Raw genomic sequence first — 18046 nt, 5'->3', positions numbered from 1 at the left:
CTAGCTGTTGTAGTAAGCTAGACTGTTAGCTGGGTGAACATTGTGTCAAAAGGTGAGTAATCAAAGCCACTTGGTCTTGCATTATTACAGTGACAGGTCTTGAACTAAAGGCTGAGGTGGAGAGCATTTATCCCCCATAAAAGTTTACTAGGAAGAGGAGGGACTTGTCAGTACTAAGAATTTGCGTCCAGAAAATGAGGAACAGGATAGATTTGGTGTTGAAAGAAAATAAGGTGATAATGTAGGATTGTAAAACAGCTTTTCATTTGGAATGACAAAATGGGATGTTGTGGCAGGGTTTTTACATCTTTAAAAAAAGATACAGTTTATATCATGTCTTTAATGTAGTAAATGCCCCAAAGTGTTCCAGAGGACGTAGGTTCAATTCCTAGCCTAGATAACACTCTGTGCAGAATCTGCATGTTCTCCCCATATCTGCATGAGTTTCGTCCAGGTATTCCACAGTCTGAAAGACGTGCTGGTTAGGTGCATTTCCACCCAGACTCATCCCCGTAACCCTGAACAGGCGCCAGAGTGTGGCAGCTAGGAGATTTTCACAGTCACTTCATTGCAGTGTTAATGTAAGCCTACTTGTGAAACTAATAAATAAACTTTTTAGCAAAAAAGGTTGACACTGAGCCACATGAGATATTAGGGCAGGTGAGATTGGTGAGGAAGAAGATTTAAGGTGTATCTTACTTGTGAAAGGAATTGAATGCGAGTGTACGAAGGTTATGCGGGGCATTGGTGAGAGCGCGTATTGAGAACTGTGGTACTGCATTGTCTCCTTATTTACTAGACTAATATCTAGACTGGACAGGTTGCCTTATGAAGGAAGACTGGACAAGCCAGGCTTGTATCTGCTGGAATTCAGAGAAATAAGAGGCGACGTGATTAAAACATGTAAGAATCCTGAGAAGACTTGACAGGGTGGATGTAGAGAAGCTGTTCCCCTTTTGGGAGAATCTAGAACTAGGGGGCTACTGCTTTAAAAATAAAGGGTCGTCCATTTAAAACAGATGAGGAGAATTTTTGTTTGAGGATTGTGAGTCTTAAGAACTTTCTTCCTCCAAGATGCAGTGGAAGCAGAATCTTTGCCTTAAAAATATTCAGTTAGGTAGATTATTGATAAGCAAAGATGAAAGGTTATTCAGGTCAACAGAGGTTAAAGTCAGATCAGCCATCATGTTGAATGACAGAGGAGGCTCAGAAGGCCAAATGGCCTACTCTGAATTTGGATATCCTGTGTAAAAAAGAAAAGCGATTTAAGGATGGAAGTCTAGAGCTTGGGATCTAGGCAGCTGTCGGTGATGGAGCCACGAAAAATAAGGATGCTCAAGAAGCTGGAATTGGAGCAGCTCTCAGGTTCTCTGTGGTTACAGGAATTGGGAGTAGCAATTCCCTGGAGGGAATGGAACATAATTTTAAGTTTGCGATGTTGTTGGACTGGAGGTCAGTGTAAGTCAGCAAGCACAGGAATGGTAACTGAACAGGACTTGGTGCAAGTTGGGACATCTGTAGCAGAAGTTTGGATAGAACCTGTACAGTGCAGAAGGAGGCCATTTGGCCCATCGAGTCTGCACTGACCACAGTTCCACCCTGGCTGTATTCCTGTTACCCCATGTACTTATCCTTTTGGTGCCCCTGACACAAAGGGACAGTTTACGATAGTCATTCAACCTAACCTGCACATTTTTTGTGTGGGAGGAAACAGGAAGCCCATGCAGATACTGGCAGAATGTACAAACTCCACAAGTCACCCAAGCTGGGAATCGAACCCTGGTCCCTATTGCTGTGAGGCAGCAGTGTTAACCGCTGTGTCACTGTGAAGTTTACACTGGGTAGAACACCAGGCATGTTGATTATGAAACACATCTCGTTGGTTCTCTAAACTCATTAATGAATCTGGGATGATTGGATGAGCCAATGTTGTTCTCCTGCCCTGGATATTTAGATGCAAATCCAATGATATCCTGGTATACCTCTCTCTAAAGCATGCCACCTGATTTGAGCAGATTAGAGTTTTTAATTTTTGCTTTCCTTTGAGAGGCTGCCAGTACAAAGCACCCATCTACAGCATGCCACAGGCAGAGTAAACTTAAGTTTAAAACTTCAATTTTTTCAGTGCGCCCCAAACTGGTATTTCTTGTTAGGCAGAGATTTGATGGAAAAGAGGTTGACCCCCGCAGATGAATGAGCTGCATGATGTCACCTGGTTTTCTTGTACTAGTGCTGCTTGAACCTTGGTAATAGGAAGCAGATATACTTAGAAGGAAAAATGACCGGGCACTAAATGTACTTTTTTTTCCAGATTGTCAGCCTTTGACTTGTGGCTTAAAGCTCAATCTGCTTGCCTTTATGTAAATAGGAGCAGCCAACAAATGGCGTTTTCATGTCTTGTTCCTTTGTAATTACTGAAAATCCTCCTCTGCGTGCAGCACAGTTAAATATAAGTAGCAAATTTATTCTCTTTAATGTGAAAGTTAGTGTACTTCGTGGCTTGTAATACTCTTCAGTGATGCTGAATCAAAGTTACGCTCCTGTCTGGATGCCCGTATATGAAGGAATCACCTATGAGATCAGCCATGATCTTATTGAATGGCGGGGCAGGCTCGAAGGGCTAGATGGCCTACTCCTGCTCCTATTTCTTATGTTCTTATGTGTTCTTATGTTAAGTATAATCTGTCAGTTCTAACTCTTGTGTTCTGTTTTACTGACAGGGCTTTGTTGCAGTACCCACAAAGAATCCAGATGGTACTCTAAACTTAATGAACTGGGAATGTGCTATCCCTGGTAAAAAGGCAGTAAGTATAATATTTGCACATTATCTTATTTATGATATCCGGTGGGAAATTTAGCTGCTTAGGAGCAGGGGATGCTTGTGAAGTTAGGGGAAAGGGAAAAAAACTTAAAACATTTGTTTAAAAATTTGTGCCACTCCTTTAAATCTGATTTACAAGCTCAAAAGTTATTTGTCCTACCATAATGTTTATTTAAAATATTAGTGCTCCATCAGTCTTGCCTTGGAGAAGTAAGGGTAAAAAACATTGAACCATTTCTGGTGCATGACAGAGGAGTAGGAGGCATCCTCCTTCTGTTGAGATGTTCCTGTCACTGTTTCAGGCTGTATTCCCCCATGGTATCCTTCAGGAAGAACAGGGAGCTTTTTGATGCCCAGACCAACATTGTTCACTCAGAAAGAAAGTAGTTGTTAATCTCCGTGCTGTTCTGTGTGCAGAAAGGCTGCAGTTTTTGTCTGCGTGAGAGATGACACATCAAAGTAATTTGTTTCTCTATATATGAAACACTGTGATGTTTCTGAAAGATGTGATAAGATGCTACATAAAACTCAAGTCTGTTGCGGTAGTAGTTAGACTGGTGCAGCTCAGAGTCTGTTTCTCACTTAATTTACAGTCAGCCAAAAGCAACTTGTCTTCCTTTATCATTGCACTTAGTTGAAAGGGAAATTTTCTTACCCAAAGCATTAAGTCATGGATGCATTGATTTATATTGAAAAGTATGTCAGGATTACATTTGTAGAATCACAGGAGGTGGACGTTTGGTTCATTGTGTATGTGCCAGTCCTTGAAAAAGCTATCCAATTGATGCCATTCTCTCCTCCCAATAGTCCTTCAAATTTTCCCTCCATTAGTTATCCAAATCCTTGTGAAATTAACTATTAAATTTACTTCCACCAGTCTTTCAGGCATTGCACTCTAGAGTCCCTACGCTGTAGAAGGAAGCCATTCAAGTCTGCACCGACTCTTCAACAGAGCATCTCACCCAGGCCCCTGCCCTATCCCTGTAACCACGTGCATTTGCCCCACTAATTCCCTAACCTACATCTCTCAGGACATTAAGGGGCAATTTAGTTTAAGGTTCAAGTTTATTTATTACTGTCATAAGTAGGCTTGCATTAATATTACAATGAAATTAGTGAAAATCTGAGTCGCCACATTCCGGCACTGGTTTGGGTGCATTGAGGGGGAATTTAGCATTGCAATGCACCTCACCACGCTTTTTTGGACTGTGGGAGGAAACTGGAGCACTCGGAGAAAACCCATGCAGACACCGGAGAACGTGCAGACTCAGCACAGACAGTGACTTAAACCAGGAATCAAACTTGTGTCTCTGGCACTGTGAAGCAACAGTGCTAACCACTGTGCCACCTAATCTGAAAATCTTTGGCCTGTGGGAGAAACCGGAGCATGTGGAGAAAACCCCCGCAGATGCGGGGAGAATTTGCAAATTCCACACAGTGACCCAAGGCCGGAATTGAACCCGAGTCCGTGGCTCTGTGAGGCAGCAGTGCTGACCTGTGGTGGCGGGGGGGGACACGACAAAATTCTTTTGTCAACTAATTTGGTCTCATTCAATCTGATTCTTGTGCAGTATGTTAAGACTGCAATTTAACAGGTTTGCCAAGTAGTTACAATCCTGAAAACCTGTGGTTGGTAAAATATGAACTTGTAAACATGTATTGGATGCATGCGTCGACCTCTTGACCCCTTGAGCTTGCTCCATCATTCAATAAGATTATGACTAATCTGATTGTAATCTCAATTCCATGTTCCTATCTACCCTTGATCATCTTTCACCCCTTTCCCATCAAGAATCTATCTAGCTGTGCCTGAAAAATATCAAAGACTGTTTTCCCTGTCTTCGGAGGAAGTGTTCCAAAGACTCATAACCCCCCTTCTAAAAAATCCTATTCTCCCCTTACCTCATATTTTTAAACAGTGACACCTAGTTCTAGATTCTCCCACACAAGGAAATATCATCTCCACATCCACCTTGTCAAGACCCCCCCCCCCCCCACGGGACCTTAAAGGCTTCAATTGCAATGCCTGTTGCTTTACTAAACTTCAGAAGATACTAACTTAGCTTGCCCTTCCCATTCTAGATATAAGGCTCATCAACCTTCCTGAAACTGCTTTCAAGCATTTACATCCATCCTTAAATAAGAAGACCTGATATTGCACACACTACTCAAGATGTGGTCTCATCAATGCCCTGTGTAATGAAAGCATAACACCACTATTTTTGTACTTGGTTTCCCTTGCAATAAAATATAACATTTTAGCTTTCCTAATTACTTGCTGTATCTACATACTAACCTTTTGCGATTCATGCACTAGAGTACCTAGATTCCTCTGCATCTAGAGCTCTGTATTTCGTAATATCTTTTCTTACTGTCAAAATGAACATCTCGCATTTTCCCACCTTGTACACCTTTTGCCAGATCTTGCCCACTCAGTTAACCTATATATTCTTTTGTAGCATCCTTATGTTCTCTTCACATCTTACTATCCTATTTGTCTTTGCATTATCAGCAAATTTAGCAACCGTGCATATGTCCAAATTATTTATGTAAATTGTAAATAGTTGAGGCTCCAGAACTGATCCCTGTTGCAGATTGCAAGCCAGAAAATGGCCTGTTTATGCCTATTTTGTTTCCAGTTGGATAGACAATATTTTCTGCATGTTAATATGTTATTCCCACACAATGGTTTTTGATTTTCTGCAATAACCTTTGATGTGGCATCTTATGCCTTCTGGAAATGTAAGGATAGTATATCTACTGGTTTCCCCTTTATTCACAGCACATGTTAATTCAGAGAACTCCAATAAATTGGTTAAACGTGATTTCCCTTTCACAAAACCATGTTGACTCAGCCTGACTGTATTAAGATTTTCTAAAAACACTGCTATAACCTCCTTGCTACCTTACCTCCACATCACTTGGAAGAAGGACTTGAGGATGGCAAGGGTGCAGAATATACTGTGGGCTGGGGGTCTTCAACATCCATTGCCAAGAGTCGTCCTGCAGCAGCACTACTGACTGACTGACTGACCTTTCTACTTGCATGCTATTTTAACACACGATCCTGCTGCAATGCCCACATGTGTCTCCTTGGCTTGCTGCAATGTTCCCGTCAGCGCAACTGGAGGAACAGCATCTCATCTTTCAGCTAGGCACTTTACAGCCTTCCGGTCTCAATATCAAATTCAACAACTTCAGCTGTTTTGCTCTACCCCACCTTGTCCCCTTTTTGTTTCATTCTATTTTATTTAATTTTTATTGTTCTATCCCTTTTTTTATTTGTTTGTCTTTCTTCATTTTTCTTCCCCCCCCCCCCCGCCACTCTCCCCCTACTTCATCCCTCTTCCCTTAGCTTTTCTCCACCCCAACTCCCCTTTTCTACATTCTACTTCTGTCCCTTTTTTTTCCCCCTCTCCCAACATCTTCATCTGTCACAGCTTACAGCTTCTCTGCTGTTTGGCCGTACACACCCTTTATTCTCTCTGTGGACTGCCATTAGCAGCTTTTTCCCCTGGTTTCTGTGGCTATGACTCATCTTTCATTCCCTCAACCTGTAATATAAATATCTCCCACTTGCTATGCCTTTTAGCTTTGACAAAGGGTCATCTGGACTCGAAACGTTAGCTCTTTTCTCTCCTCACAGATACTGCCAGACCTGCTGAGATTTTCCAGCATTTTCTCTTTTGGCACTACTGACTGAGTCCTAAAGGGTCTGTGGAAATGGTGAGAGATTAATGAAACATACTTGATTGCATCTGTCTGTTACAGTATTGGTAGGAGTGCATAGTCCTTTTGGAGACTAGGTCCTGTCTTCATATAGAGGATATTCTCCATGTGTGGCATTACCACTGGTAGATTTTATAACTTTTGAACAGATCTCGCAACTTGAGGCTGGGCAACCATGAGGCACTGATGAGCCACAGACTTATATTCAACCACAGTCTGTTACCTCGTGGCTTTGCATGTCCTCCACTATGCCATCAATCCAGGGAATCAACCCTGGTTCAATGAAAATTGGGGTGGCATCGTGGCACTGCTGCCTCATGCCAGCGACCCGAGTTCAATTCCTGGCTTGTGTCACTGTGTGGAGTCTCCATGTTCTCCCTGTGTCTGTGTGGGTTTCCTCTGGTTCCCTGAAAGACGTGCTGGTTAGGTGCATTGGCCATGCTAAGTTCTCCCTCAATGTGTCCGGAGTGTGGTGACTAGGGGATTTTCACAGTAACTTCATTGCAGTATTAATGTAAGCCTACCTGTGATACTAATAAATAAATAACAAAATAGTGTAGGAGGGCATGCCAGTAGCAGCACCTGGCATACTTAAAACTAAAATATCAACTTGATGAAGCTACAACACAGGAGTACCTGTGTGCAGCAAGTGATAGACAGAACCAAGTGATTCCGCAACCAACGGATCAGATTTGAGCTCTGCAGTCCTATTTCTTCCAGCCATAAATGGTGGTGGATAATGAAACAAATCACTGGAGGAGGAGGTGCCACACGTATCCCCATCTACAATGGTGGAAAAGTCCAGCACATCAGTGCAAAAGGTCAAGGCACTTGCTACAATCGTCAGCCACAAGCGCTGAGCCAGTGATCCATTTCCACCCACTCTGGAGATCCTCAGCATCACAGATGCCAGTCTCCAGTCAATTTGATTCACTCCATGTGATACCAAGAAATAGTTGAAGACACACTGCAAAAGCTAAAGGCTCTGGCAGTGGTACTATAAGAATTTTGCCCCACAACTTGCTGCGCCCCTAGCCAGACTGTTCTCGTACAGCTACAACACTGGCATTGACACAGCAGTTTGGAAAATTGCCCAAGTATGCCCTGTACATGCAAAGCAGGACAAATCTAACCCAGCCAATTATAGCTCCATCAGTCTACTCTTAATCATTAATAAAGTGATGGATGGGGTCATCAACATTGCTATCAAGTGACACTTGCTTAGCTTTAATCTGCTCACTAATGCTCAATTGCATTCTGCCTGGACCACTCAGCTCCTGACTTTGTTGCGGCCTTGATTCAAGAGCTGAACTTCAAAGGTGAGAGTGACTGCCCTTGATATGAACGCAGCATTTGACAGTATGGATTAGGAGCCTGGACAAACTGGAGTCAGAGGGAATCAGGAAAAATCCTCTCCTGGTTGGAATTATATCTGGCACAAATGGAGGTGGTTGTTGGAGGTCAGACATCTCAACTCATTGCAGGAGTTCCTTGGAATGTCCTAGGCCCAACCATCTTCAGCTGCTTCATTGGTTTTCTCCCTTTCATTGTAAGGTTAGAAGTGGGGATGCTTGCTGATGATTCCAGAATGTTCACCATATGCGACTCCTCAGATACTAAAGCAATCCATATCCAAATGCAGCAAGACTTGGACAATATCTAGGCTTGGACCAACTAGTAGCAAGTAACATTTATACCATACAAGTGTCAGGCAATGACCATCTTGAACAAGAGAGTTTAACCATTGCCCCATGATATTCAGTGGCATTACATCGCTGAATCCCACTATCAACATACCATCTGTCTCCCAAAGTCCTGTCCACAATCTGAGGCACAAGTCAGGAATGTGATGGAATGCTCTCCCCTTGCCTGGATAGGTGCAGCTCCAACAGCACTCAACTTCACACCACCTAAGATAAAAGGAACCTGCTTGATTGGCATCTCATCCACAAACACTCACTCACTCTACCACCTATGCACAGTTGTGGCAGTGTGTATCAAGTACAAGCTCCTTAGCACTTTCTAAACCCATGACCACCTACTATTTTGAAGGAGAATGACAGCATATAGGTGGGAATACTATCACCTGGGTGTTCCCATTATCTCTAATGGCTATAAGATAATGCAAGTGGAAATAAACATGTACTATCAGTTTGCCTGTTTTGTTTAGAATGCTATGTATATTCAGATAGAGAGCCTTTAGTTTTGTGTTTTTATTATTTTTGGAACCTTTATGGTCTTATCTGTTGATTTGCTCTTAGATTTGTACACTATCCCTTCCTGTCCTGGTCTGTTTATCATTTTCCTATGTTAGTACCTTTCTCGCTTGTCTTGTGTCTACTTTTTGATTGACTGCATTTTCCCAAACTTGATCCCTTGTATCTATTTAGTTTAAAATCTGTCTGCTTCTCTACATATGCAGCTCACTAGAACCCTGGCCCCTGCATGGTTCAGGGGTAAACTGTCCCAAGGGCACAGCCCCCACTTTCCCCAGTACTGATGCCAGTGCCCCATGAACCTACTTTTACCACACTGGTCTTTGAGGCATGCATTCATTTCTCTCATCTTATTTGCCCAATGCCAATTTGCACATGGTGCAGGTAATAATCCAAAGATTATTACCTTTTTGAGGTTCAGCACCTTAATTTGTTACTTAACTCCCCAAATTGACTAAGCAGGACATCGTTCTTTGTCCTGCCAACGTTCAGTTCATCATTCTTGCCCTTTTTTTATTCTCCCTTCCAGAATAATTTTATCACGTGTCCCTTCTGAACACTATCTTTGCCACTAAGTGCGCTCTCTCTCTCTCAGCTCCCACTTCCCTGTTCATTAAGACGTACTATAATTCCATAGCAACAGTGAGTGTGCACATAGAGGCTTCTTCCTATGAAAAGCTTCAGCAAGCAGTGGGAACTGAGGACCAAGTTTACACCGAGCTAAGCACCTCTTTGAGTGATAATTTCAGTTTATTTTGAGAGCCTAAAAAATGCTATTAGCTGGAGTCCAGCACTAGTGTTTCTGTGGTAACAGTAGTTCAGTTGTGTGTTTCCGGCTTGTTTCAGTTTTGAGCGCTTCTGACTGTGTAGCATGGCATTGCAAATTTCTTGCTGGCGCTTCATTTATACGTATGGCATCCTAAATTAACAGCAGCAACTTGAACTTATGTGCTCTTTGTGGTAAGAAGCTGATCTAAGGTGCTTGTCGGGAGAATAAATGAATAAAAAGTGGCTTTGATCCAAGGGGAGATATTTGAGTGACCTTGCACTTCATTCAGAGCTGGGTTTTGAGGATGTTAAAGTGAAGAGGTTTAGAGACAGAACTTCAGAGCTAGGAGCTTCAGCAGGCACAGTTATCAGGGGTGGTGCACGTGGAATGGAGGATTGTAGAGCTGGAGCACGAAGGGAGGGTGATGCCAAAGTAGTATTTAAGCATGAGGATGGCACAGGCTTGATGGGCCCTAGTCAAGTCATTCAGCCATGGGCTAATCGGTGAGTGGAAGTTGGTGCAAATTATGACATGGGCAACTGGAATTCCCTCCCTGATAACATTGTGGGGCAACCCACAGAACATGGAGTGCAGCGATTCAAGAAAACAACTTACCACCACCTTCTCGAGGACAACTAGGGATGGGCAATAAATGCTGGCCAGCCAGCGACACCCATGTCCCATCAATGAATAAAATAGAGTTTTGGAGCATGGGAGGCCATCCAGCAGAGCTTTGGAGTATTTGGCTGGAGATAACAAGCGTCTTGAATGAGAATTTGAACAGGTTGGCTGCGACTGGTTGAGATGGGCGCTATTAGATGTTGGTGGTATTTGAGATGGAGAGGTTGAGGCTAGGTCGTACAGGATTTGGTCAATGTGAATAATCTAACCTAAATAGTGTGTGCAATGTTTAAATTGATGAAATGGATGTTGTGCGGGGGCCAAAGCAATGGCCAATGCGTAGCTGAATTTCATGTTTAATGTAATCCTTTTCTTTTATATTTTGTCATCATTTCGATGTTCCTACCTAATGCTGTATAGTAACAGAACAAAGCTGAGTTTTGCTTTAGTGAGAATTGATCACTTTGGCAGTTTCTTGCTTGTTGGTTGTGACATCTAGCTTAATTGAAACATGCTGAAATTTCCCCCTCTACTGTTTTACGGCAGTGCAGGCATATCGGTAGGGTAGTGGATTGCTATGTGATTGTATTAGGAATACAAAAATCTGGACTAGTAACCCAGAGAATAAGACCTGATGGCAGTTGTATTAAATGAATCTGAAAGTAAAGCCAATATCAATAGGAGATCATGAGGCTGTTGGATTGTCATAAAAATCCAACTGCTTTTGCTCATGCTTTTTAAGGAAGGTAAGTCTAGTCTCTCCAGTGTGATTTTGATTGCCTGATGAAATCGTCTTAGTAGGTTTCTCCATCAAACCAGGAAGCCTGAACTTTATTTACTATATAAGGTGTGTGTGTCGCTGGCTAGGCCAGCATTTATTGTCTATCCCGAACTGCCCTCCATTCCAGAGGGCATTTGAGAGTCAATCACATTGCTGTAGATCTGGAGTCCCATGTAGGCCAGATCATTTTCTTCCCTAAGGGGCAGTAATGAACCAGATGGGTTTTTACAACAATCGACTGGGTTTCATTGTCACCATTAGACTTTAATTCCAGATTTTTATTGAACTCCAATTTCATAATGTGCCGTGACAGGATTTTACCCAGGTCCCTGAATTATAGTCTAGTGCCCATACCACTACGCCACTGCCCCTCCTTGGGGGAAAAAGACCCAATATGACCTCCATTCAAATAAGATCTATAGACAAAAAGTGTAATAGCATGATATGATCTGTACTTAAATAAAAATCATCAACAGTGACAATATAGGTCACGCCCAACAACTTTGTATTGAGTTCAGTCCTCCCATTCCCTGCTCAGTTGGGTGTTTTTTTTCCCCCTATTCCTTCCACTAGGTGCTAAGAAGTGTATATTCCAATGACTTACTAGATGGTACATGTAGAGATCCAGGAAAGCTATGGGGTGGCAGAGGAGTGTGAGGGGGAAACTGGCTTTTCAAGAAGCAGTTACTGTATTTGGGATACTAAGACTGGATATTAACTAATTGGATATTAAGTAGGGTGGGGAAGGTTGGATTTCAGAATGTGATCACAAATTAGTTCGCGTAATTGCCAGAATTGGTGTCTCCAACTGAACTCCCAGTCACTGTATGATTTACTGAGCTTTCTGCATTGTACACTAACCAAGCAAACCTTCCTGAAAATGGGATGTCAGATGCTAACAGCACCTGGCTCAGCTGTAATGCCTTTCACAGTTTGTACAACTTTTGTTTAAGTTTACAGTTGATGACTTGCTGCTTAGGCATGGTAACTTGTAACCTCTTCTATGGCAGTATTCCATGTTGGAACGTTGCCCACAGAAGATAGAACATTGAAGAGAAATGGATAGAATGAGATGTGAATAATTATTTTGTTTGCCTTACCAGCCAAGGTCAAGACATATTGCTGCTTTCTGTGCAAACATATGAATTAGGAGCAGGAACAGGCCAGTAGCCTACTTTAGTAGGCCAATTGGCCCCTTGAACCTGTTCCACCAATCAGTAAGATTCAGCTGAGAAAGGAGCAGCGCTGTGAAAGCTCGTTATACCAGATAAATCTATTGGACTTTAACCTGGTGTTGTAAGACTTCTTACTGTGCCGACCTCAGTCCAACACCGGCATCTCCACATCATGGCGACCACCGACACTGCAAACCGCCTGCTCAAAGTGGAGAGGATCTCCAAGAGAAGATCACACATGTTGGTCAATCAGTAAGATAATGGCCCATCTGCTTGGAACTTCAACCCCACATTTTTGCCTACCAATACGCAAAGATGTGTGGTTTAGGTTGATTGGTTTGCTAAATTGACCCTAGTGAGGGGTTATGGGAAGGGCATGGATGGGATTGTGGTCGGTACAGACTCAATGGGCCGAATGGCCCCCTCCTCTACTATAGGGATTTTATGATTCTTTCGCCCCTGTAAGTCCTGTTGATATAGGATTGGTAGGAGGTAGTTTGGTAAGGAGAAAATAGTAAATTATGGTCAGAGTAGTACAATTGAGGAGAACCGTTGACATTCCCAAATTTATCTCCTACAAATTCCAAAATACCTTTTTTATTTTTATTCATTCGTGGGACATGGGTGTCGCTGGTTGGCCAATGTTTTATTGTCCATCCCAAGTTGCCCGAAGGCAGTTGAGTCAACCACATAGCTGTGGCTCTGAAGTCAGACCGGTAAGGACGGCAGATTTCCTTCCCTAAAGGACATTAGTGAGCCAGATGGATATCTCTGACAATCGACAATGGTTTCATGGTCATCAGTAGATTCTTGATTCCAGATTTTTTTTTATTGACTTCAAATTCTACCTGACATGGATTCGAACCCAGGTCCCCAGAACATCAGCTGAGTTTTTGGATTAATAGTCTAATGATAATACCATTAGGTCATTAGAATGCTTTGTATTTTTATTGGTTGGAATTATCAGTCTGTTCATTAACCTAGTTTGGTTTTTGTATTTAATCAAGTTTTTGTATTGCATTATTCTCTTAGAAATAACAGAGAAATAACAGAGGCTCCTGTACCTTTGAGCAGTACTTTAGAATAAGAGCCCATATATAACTGAACTGTTTACCAAAAATAATTTGTGCATTATCAGTTATTGTTAATACATTGAGAATTTGGGTTGAGCTTCTATATATCTAAGAATTGTGACGAGTGGTTGACTGAACCCACTAAACCTGTGTTAATTAAATCTTACACCGATGTATCTGGTTGTCTGTTAACAAGACATTCTTCTCTTCTAGACGCCGTGGGAAGGTGGGCAGTATAAACTTCGAATGCTGTTCAAGGATGACTACCCTTCGTCGCCACCAAAGTGTAAGCATTTACGTCTTGATTTTCTTTCTTGGCCCAAATAACTGACTTGCTCCAAACCTCTGTCCGTGCTTGAGTGCTGAATGCTCTGGGGTAAATGAGAGGGGCTTGGTGCCATTTAATTCACTTTTGTTTTGCCAGGTGAACTGAGAAATCACAATGTGGAGATGCTGGTGTTAGATTGGGGTGGGCACAGTAAGAAGTCTGGTGTGTGACTTTTCTTACTGTGAAAAGTCACAATCGTGAAAGATCTGAGATTTTGTTTTTTTACTTTGAAATTATTCAGCAATCATTTTGACTTTTAGAGGACATTTCTTGGGAGAACAGTTACCTGATTGAATGGACGTTCGGACAGGCAATTTTATTGTATTCTGTGTACATGCAGTGTTCCTGCAATTTGCACACAAGATAAAATGACTTTAGCCCAGTGAATGGAAAGTAAAGATTGAATCAACGTTGGTTGGATTTGAATCCTGCTCTTAGAAGTTGGAGTACTATATGTCCTTCATGATCTACTGCAGCAGATATGGAGATTATAAAGCATTTTCTCCAAGCCACTCGACAGCAGCCTTTGCTGTCATCTGAGTTTAAAAGGGTTTTTATTAAGTGCATCTCTTAAAACCTAGAAATTGCTCTGTGGAAAGCATTTCGCTGGTAGCAATTAAGCTATATTATTTTGTGGAATAGCCTCTTCATGTGGAGACAATTTGTCCTGCATGTGAATCTGAACAATGCAGAACACAAGATGTTTAAGTGGGTGGGGGAATATTCTGATGTTAACTGACCTGGTCTGCTGCTTATTATGGGGCTGTCACCAATTTGAATGGACTTCTGCACTCGCACACAACCCACATCGTTAATATTAAGGAAATGTTTATGCTCTGAAAAGATTTGGTCTGAGGTTTCAAATGGTGCCTATTCTGGTCTGTTTGTTGTGACTTGTAAAACCTAAATTTTATCTTAAAAACAAAAGGATGTCTCTGAGGCAAAAGTCAAAGCTTCTGTCTGCAAGATGCTTTCACTGGGTGGCACAGTGGTTAACACCACTGCCTCTCTGCGCCAGAGACCCAGATTCAATTCCTGGCATGGGTCACTGTGTGAAGTCTGCATGTTCTCCCTGTGTCTGCATGGGTTTCCTCTGGGTACTCTGGTTTCCCCCACAGTGCGAAAGAACATGCTGGTTAGGTGCATTGGCCATGTCAAATTTTCCCTCAGTGTACCTGATCAGGAGTGTGGTGACTAGGGGACAGTAACTTCATTGCCATATTAATGTCGGCCTACTTGTGATAGTAAATAAACTTCAAACACTGTGTAGAGTAAGTGGACTGGGAGGGGTGGTTGATGAAGGAGCTTGGAGTAGAACAAATGAAACCTGAAAACTTTTGCTTCTGTTGTGTTGTAATCTCCTGTTTTATGGTTAACTGGAACAGAAGGAATATGGTGCAAGAAGAAGTTTACTCATTTTACCTGTCGCTGGGCAATCTTGTGTGTCTGTATGTGTGTCTATATGTATCCTAAAATCTACCTGCATGGTTTAAGATTACATTTTTTTTAAACTTTCCAACAGGTAAATTTGAGCCTCCAATATTCCACCCGAATGTGTATCCCTCTGGTACTGTGTGTCTATCCATTCTAGAGGAAGATAAGGATTGGAGGCCTGCTATTACTATTAAGCAGGTCAGAACTCTCTTTCACTCTCTTCTTTTTAAAAAAAAGCCTTTTGTAGAGTCTGCTCCTCCTCACTTTGTTCTGCTTTCCACCACTGAACCGTCCTCTCTCTCTTTCAAAACAGATATTGCTAGGAATTCAAGAACTTCTTAACGAGCCAAACATTCAAGACCCAGCACAAGCAGAAGCATACACAATCTACTGGTACGTAGGACTTGTTAACAAAAAGCATGGTTTTAGTAAGCCTTGCGATTAGTTATACTCCCCACCTAGTGACCAGTTAACTTGAGAAATAATTCTGCTAGGGAAAAATGTTAATTGAATTGCTGTAACATATTCACCCCTGCCATGTTTATCCTGTTCAGTTACCCACTTCTTTGTACGTCATGGTCAACAGCAGTTTTCTGGGCAGCACAGTGGTTGCTACTGCTGCCTCACAGCAACAGGGACTCGGATTCGATTCCGGCTTGGGTCATTGTGTGGAGTTTGCACGTTCTCCCCACGCCTACGTGGGTTTCCTTGCACAGACCGAAAGATGTGCTGGTTAGGTGCATTGACCATACTAAATTTTTCCTCAGTGTACCTAAACTGGCAACTAGGGGATTTTCACAGTAAGTTCATTGCAGTGTTAATGTAAGCCTACTTGTGACTAATAAATAAACTTTAGTATATTGAAGCCATATGATTTACAGCCCTGTCCTATTTGGTTCAGATTTTGCCATTTTTGGGTGATTTGTAAATAGATAGTTTTGGTTCTGAGGCTGGGATTATCCACGGATCGAACACGGGACCAAAGTACCTGCACTTTCTTGTTGCTTTGGTTATGTATTCAATTCAGCTTTTATCCTGAAATGACTTTTTTAAAAATTCATTTGTGGGAAATGGGCATCACTGGCTGGGCCAGCATTTATTGCCTATTCCTAGTTGCCCATTCAAATGGCCCTAGCAAGCCGCTCAGTTCAGACTGAGTTGAGAGTCAACCACACTGCTGTGGCTCTGGAGTCATGTAAGCCATACCAGGTAAAGACGGCAGATTTCCTTCCCTACAGGACACTAGCGAACCAGATGGGTTTTTCTGACAATGGGCAGCGGGGTTTCATGGTCATCGGTAAATTCTTAATTCCAGATTTTTTTAAAAAATTCTGACATCTGCCCTAGTGGGATTCGAACCTGGGTCCTCAGAACATTATCTAAATTTCTGGATTAATAGTCTAGTGATAATAGCACTGGACCATCAACTTCCCTAATGGTTAGTTGGCCATTAGTGCTTCAGTTCCATCGACAGTGTTTAGTACTTTGCTAATATTTGTCTTTGCTGGAAATATATTAACTATTGATTTAGCCTAGGGTATGTATAACTTAATCATGAACTGCTCCAAGTTCAAAGCCAAAAAGTAGCAAATTTAAATCATACAACATGTTTCCTGCAAATTTGAGAAGAGACTGGCAGCTAATATAAAAGGGTATCCTATGCCTATTTCCCACTGCTTTTCTTGACCTATATTAGTGCCCCAGATTGGGGTGTGCTATCTGTACTTAAAGTTGATAAGTCAAGTGCATCAAGTGACACTGAGGGAAGTAAAAATAAGATTTGAGGATCCACTCGCTAGCCATAATCTTCAATTCTACTTAGATCCAGGGCTGGAGAATTGCAAATGTTTTTACATCTTTGTATCAAAAAAAAAGGCGATAGAATAAGCACGGCAATCATTGGTTCAGGTTAGACTTAGTTGTATGAAGGCTTTGGAAATTATAATCTAGGACAAAATTAACAGTGACTTGACAAATTTAGATCAATGAATGCCAACCTGGGTTTATTAAAGCAGTTTTTGATGAAATCGCATAGGGGTTGGGAGGAGGAAGGGGGCAGCACGGATATAGTGGCTCCCCAGAGAATGGCAGTAATATCTCTGCTTTCCTTGATCTATATTAATGACCTAGATTTGACTGTGTACAGGACATGATTTCAAAATTTGTGAATGACACGAACCCTTGAAACCATTGCGAATTGTGAGGAAGATGGTGAGAGAATTCAAGAGGGTTGGCTGATGGAATGATGAATATGTGGCAGATGAAATTTCACGCAGAGAAGTGAGATAGGAGGAACACGAAACAACAGTATAAAATAACCAATGGATTTCTAAAGGGCCTGGGAGCATGTGTACGTTTTTTTTGAAGGTGACAGGGCAGGTTGAGAAAATGGTTAATAATGTGTTTAGGACCAGTGCAAGAATGTCAATTTTCAAACAATCAACAACTTGTGTCATCGGAGAATGAGTGACTGGCCGAGCATTGCCATGAAGAAGGAGGAGGGGGTGGCGGGAAGGAATGTTTGAAAAGGCGCAAGACTTGAAGATATTCCTTTTATTTGCAGAGAACGGGTCCCTAAGCATGAATGTATATGGCTTCTAGCAAGTGTAAGTGAGCCACGTTATAAGCTCAACATTGATGGTTAGTGCAGCTATGAGCACACTCAGGATTATTCAGCAAGTGCTGCCCAATTGTATGCTTGCAAAACCAAATCTCTGCTAATTGATGGAAGCATATGCTGGTTGAGTACAGTAAATACTCTAACTATTACACAAGGAAAAGAACATGCTGTTTGATTCCATCAGCCAATTGCTGAGATAGATAGCCTATGTACTTGACATTGCACCGACACTGAAATTCATAACGTGATATTGCTCAATCGTGTGGTAGGCATTGCATCATTATTGGACTGACGGCAGCATCCTGTTTATGGACAATATCATTCATGTAACCATTGCATTGCAGCAGCGTGGAATGGCTGGAACCTGTTCAGATTTTTCAGATATTTTGCCGTTGCAAATAATTTGGTTAGTACTGCTGCCTCACAGTGCCAGAGACCATGGGGTTTGATTCCCGGTTTGAGTCAGTGTGTGCGGATTC

At 42.0% G+C, this 18046-nt stretch overlaps 1 protein-coding gene across 3 annotated transcripts in view; it reads left to right on the top strand.

Annotated features, from left to right (window-relative positions):
• LOC145361544 (SUMO-conjugating enzyme UBC9) overlaps positions 1–18046 on the top strand; it is a 53320-nt gene that overhangs the window by 27946 nt on the left and 7328 nt on the right. For all 3 annotated transcript variants that reach the window (XM_080217369.1, XM_080217370.1, XM_080217368.1), the window contains 4 exons: positions 2721–2804; positions 13399–13471; positions 15036–15145; positions 15261–15340. In XM_080217369.1, coding sequence (XP_080073495.1) covers positions 2721–2804; positions 13399–13471; positions 15036–15145; positions 15261–15340 — 347 coding nt within the window. The remainder of the gene's footprint in view (positions 1–2720; positions 2805–13398; positions 13472–15035; positions 15146–15260; positions 15341–18046) is intronic.

This window comes from Carcharhinus amblyrhynchos, chromosome 35 (genome assembly GCF_965287045.1).
Source record: "Carcharhinus amblyrhynchos chromosome 35, sCarAmb.v2.hapA, whole genome shotgun sequence".
In the NCBI taxonomy this organism is placed as follows: Eukaryota; Metazoa; Chordata; class Chondrichthyes; order Carcharhiniformes; family Carcharhinidae; genus Carcharhinus; species Carcharhinus amblyrhynchos.
The sequence above is the reverse complement of the archived record's forward strand: the minus strand, read 5'-3'. Positions and strand labels throughout refer to the sequence as shown.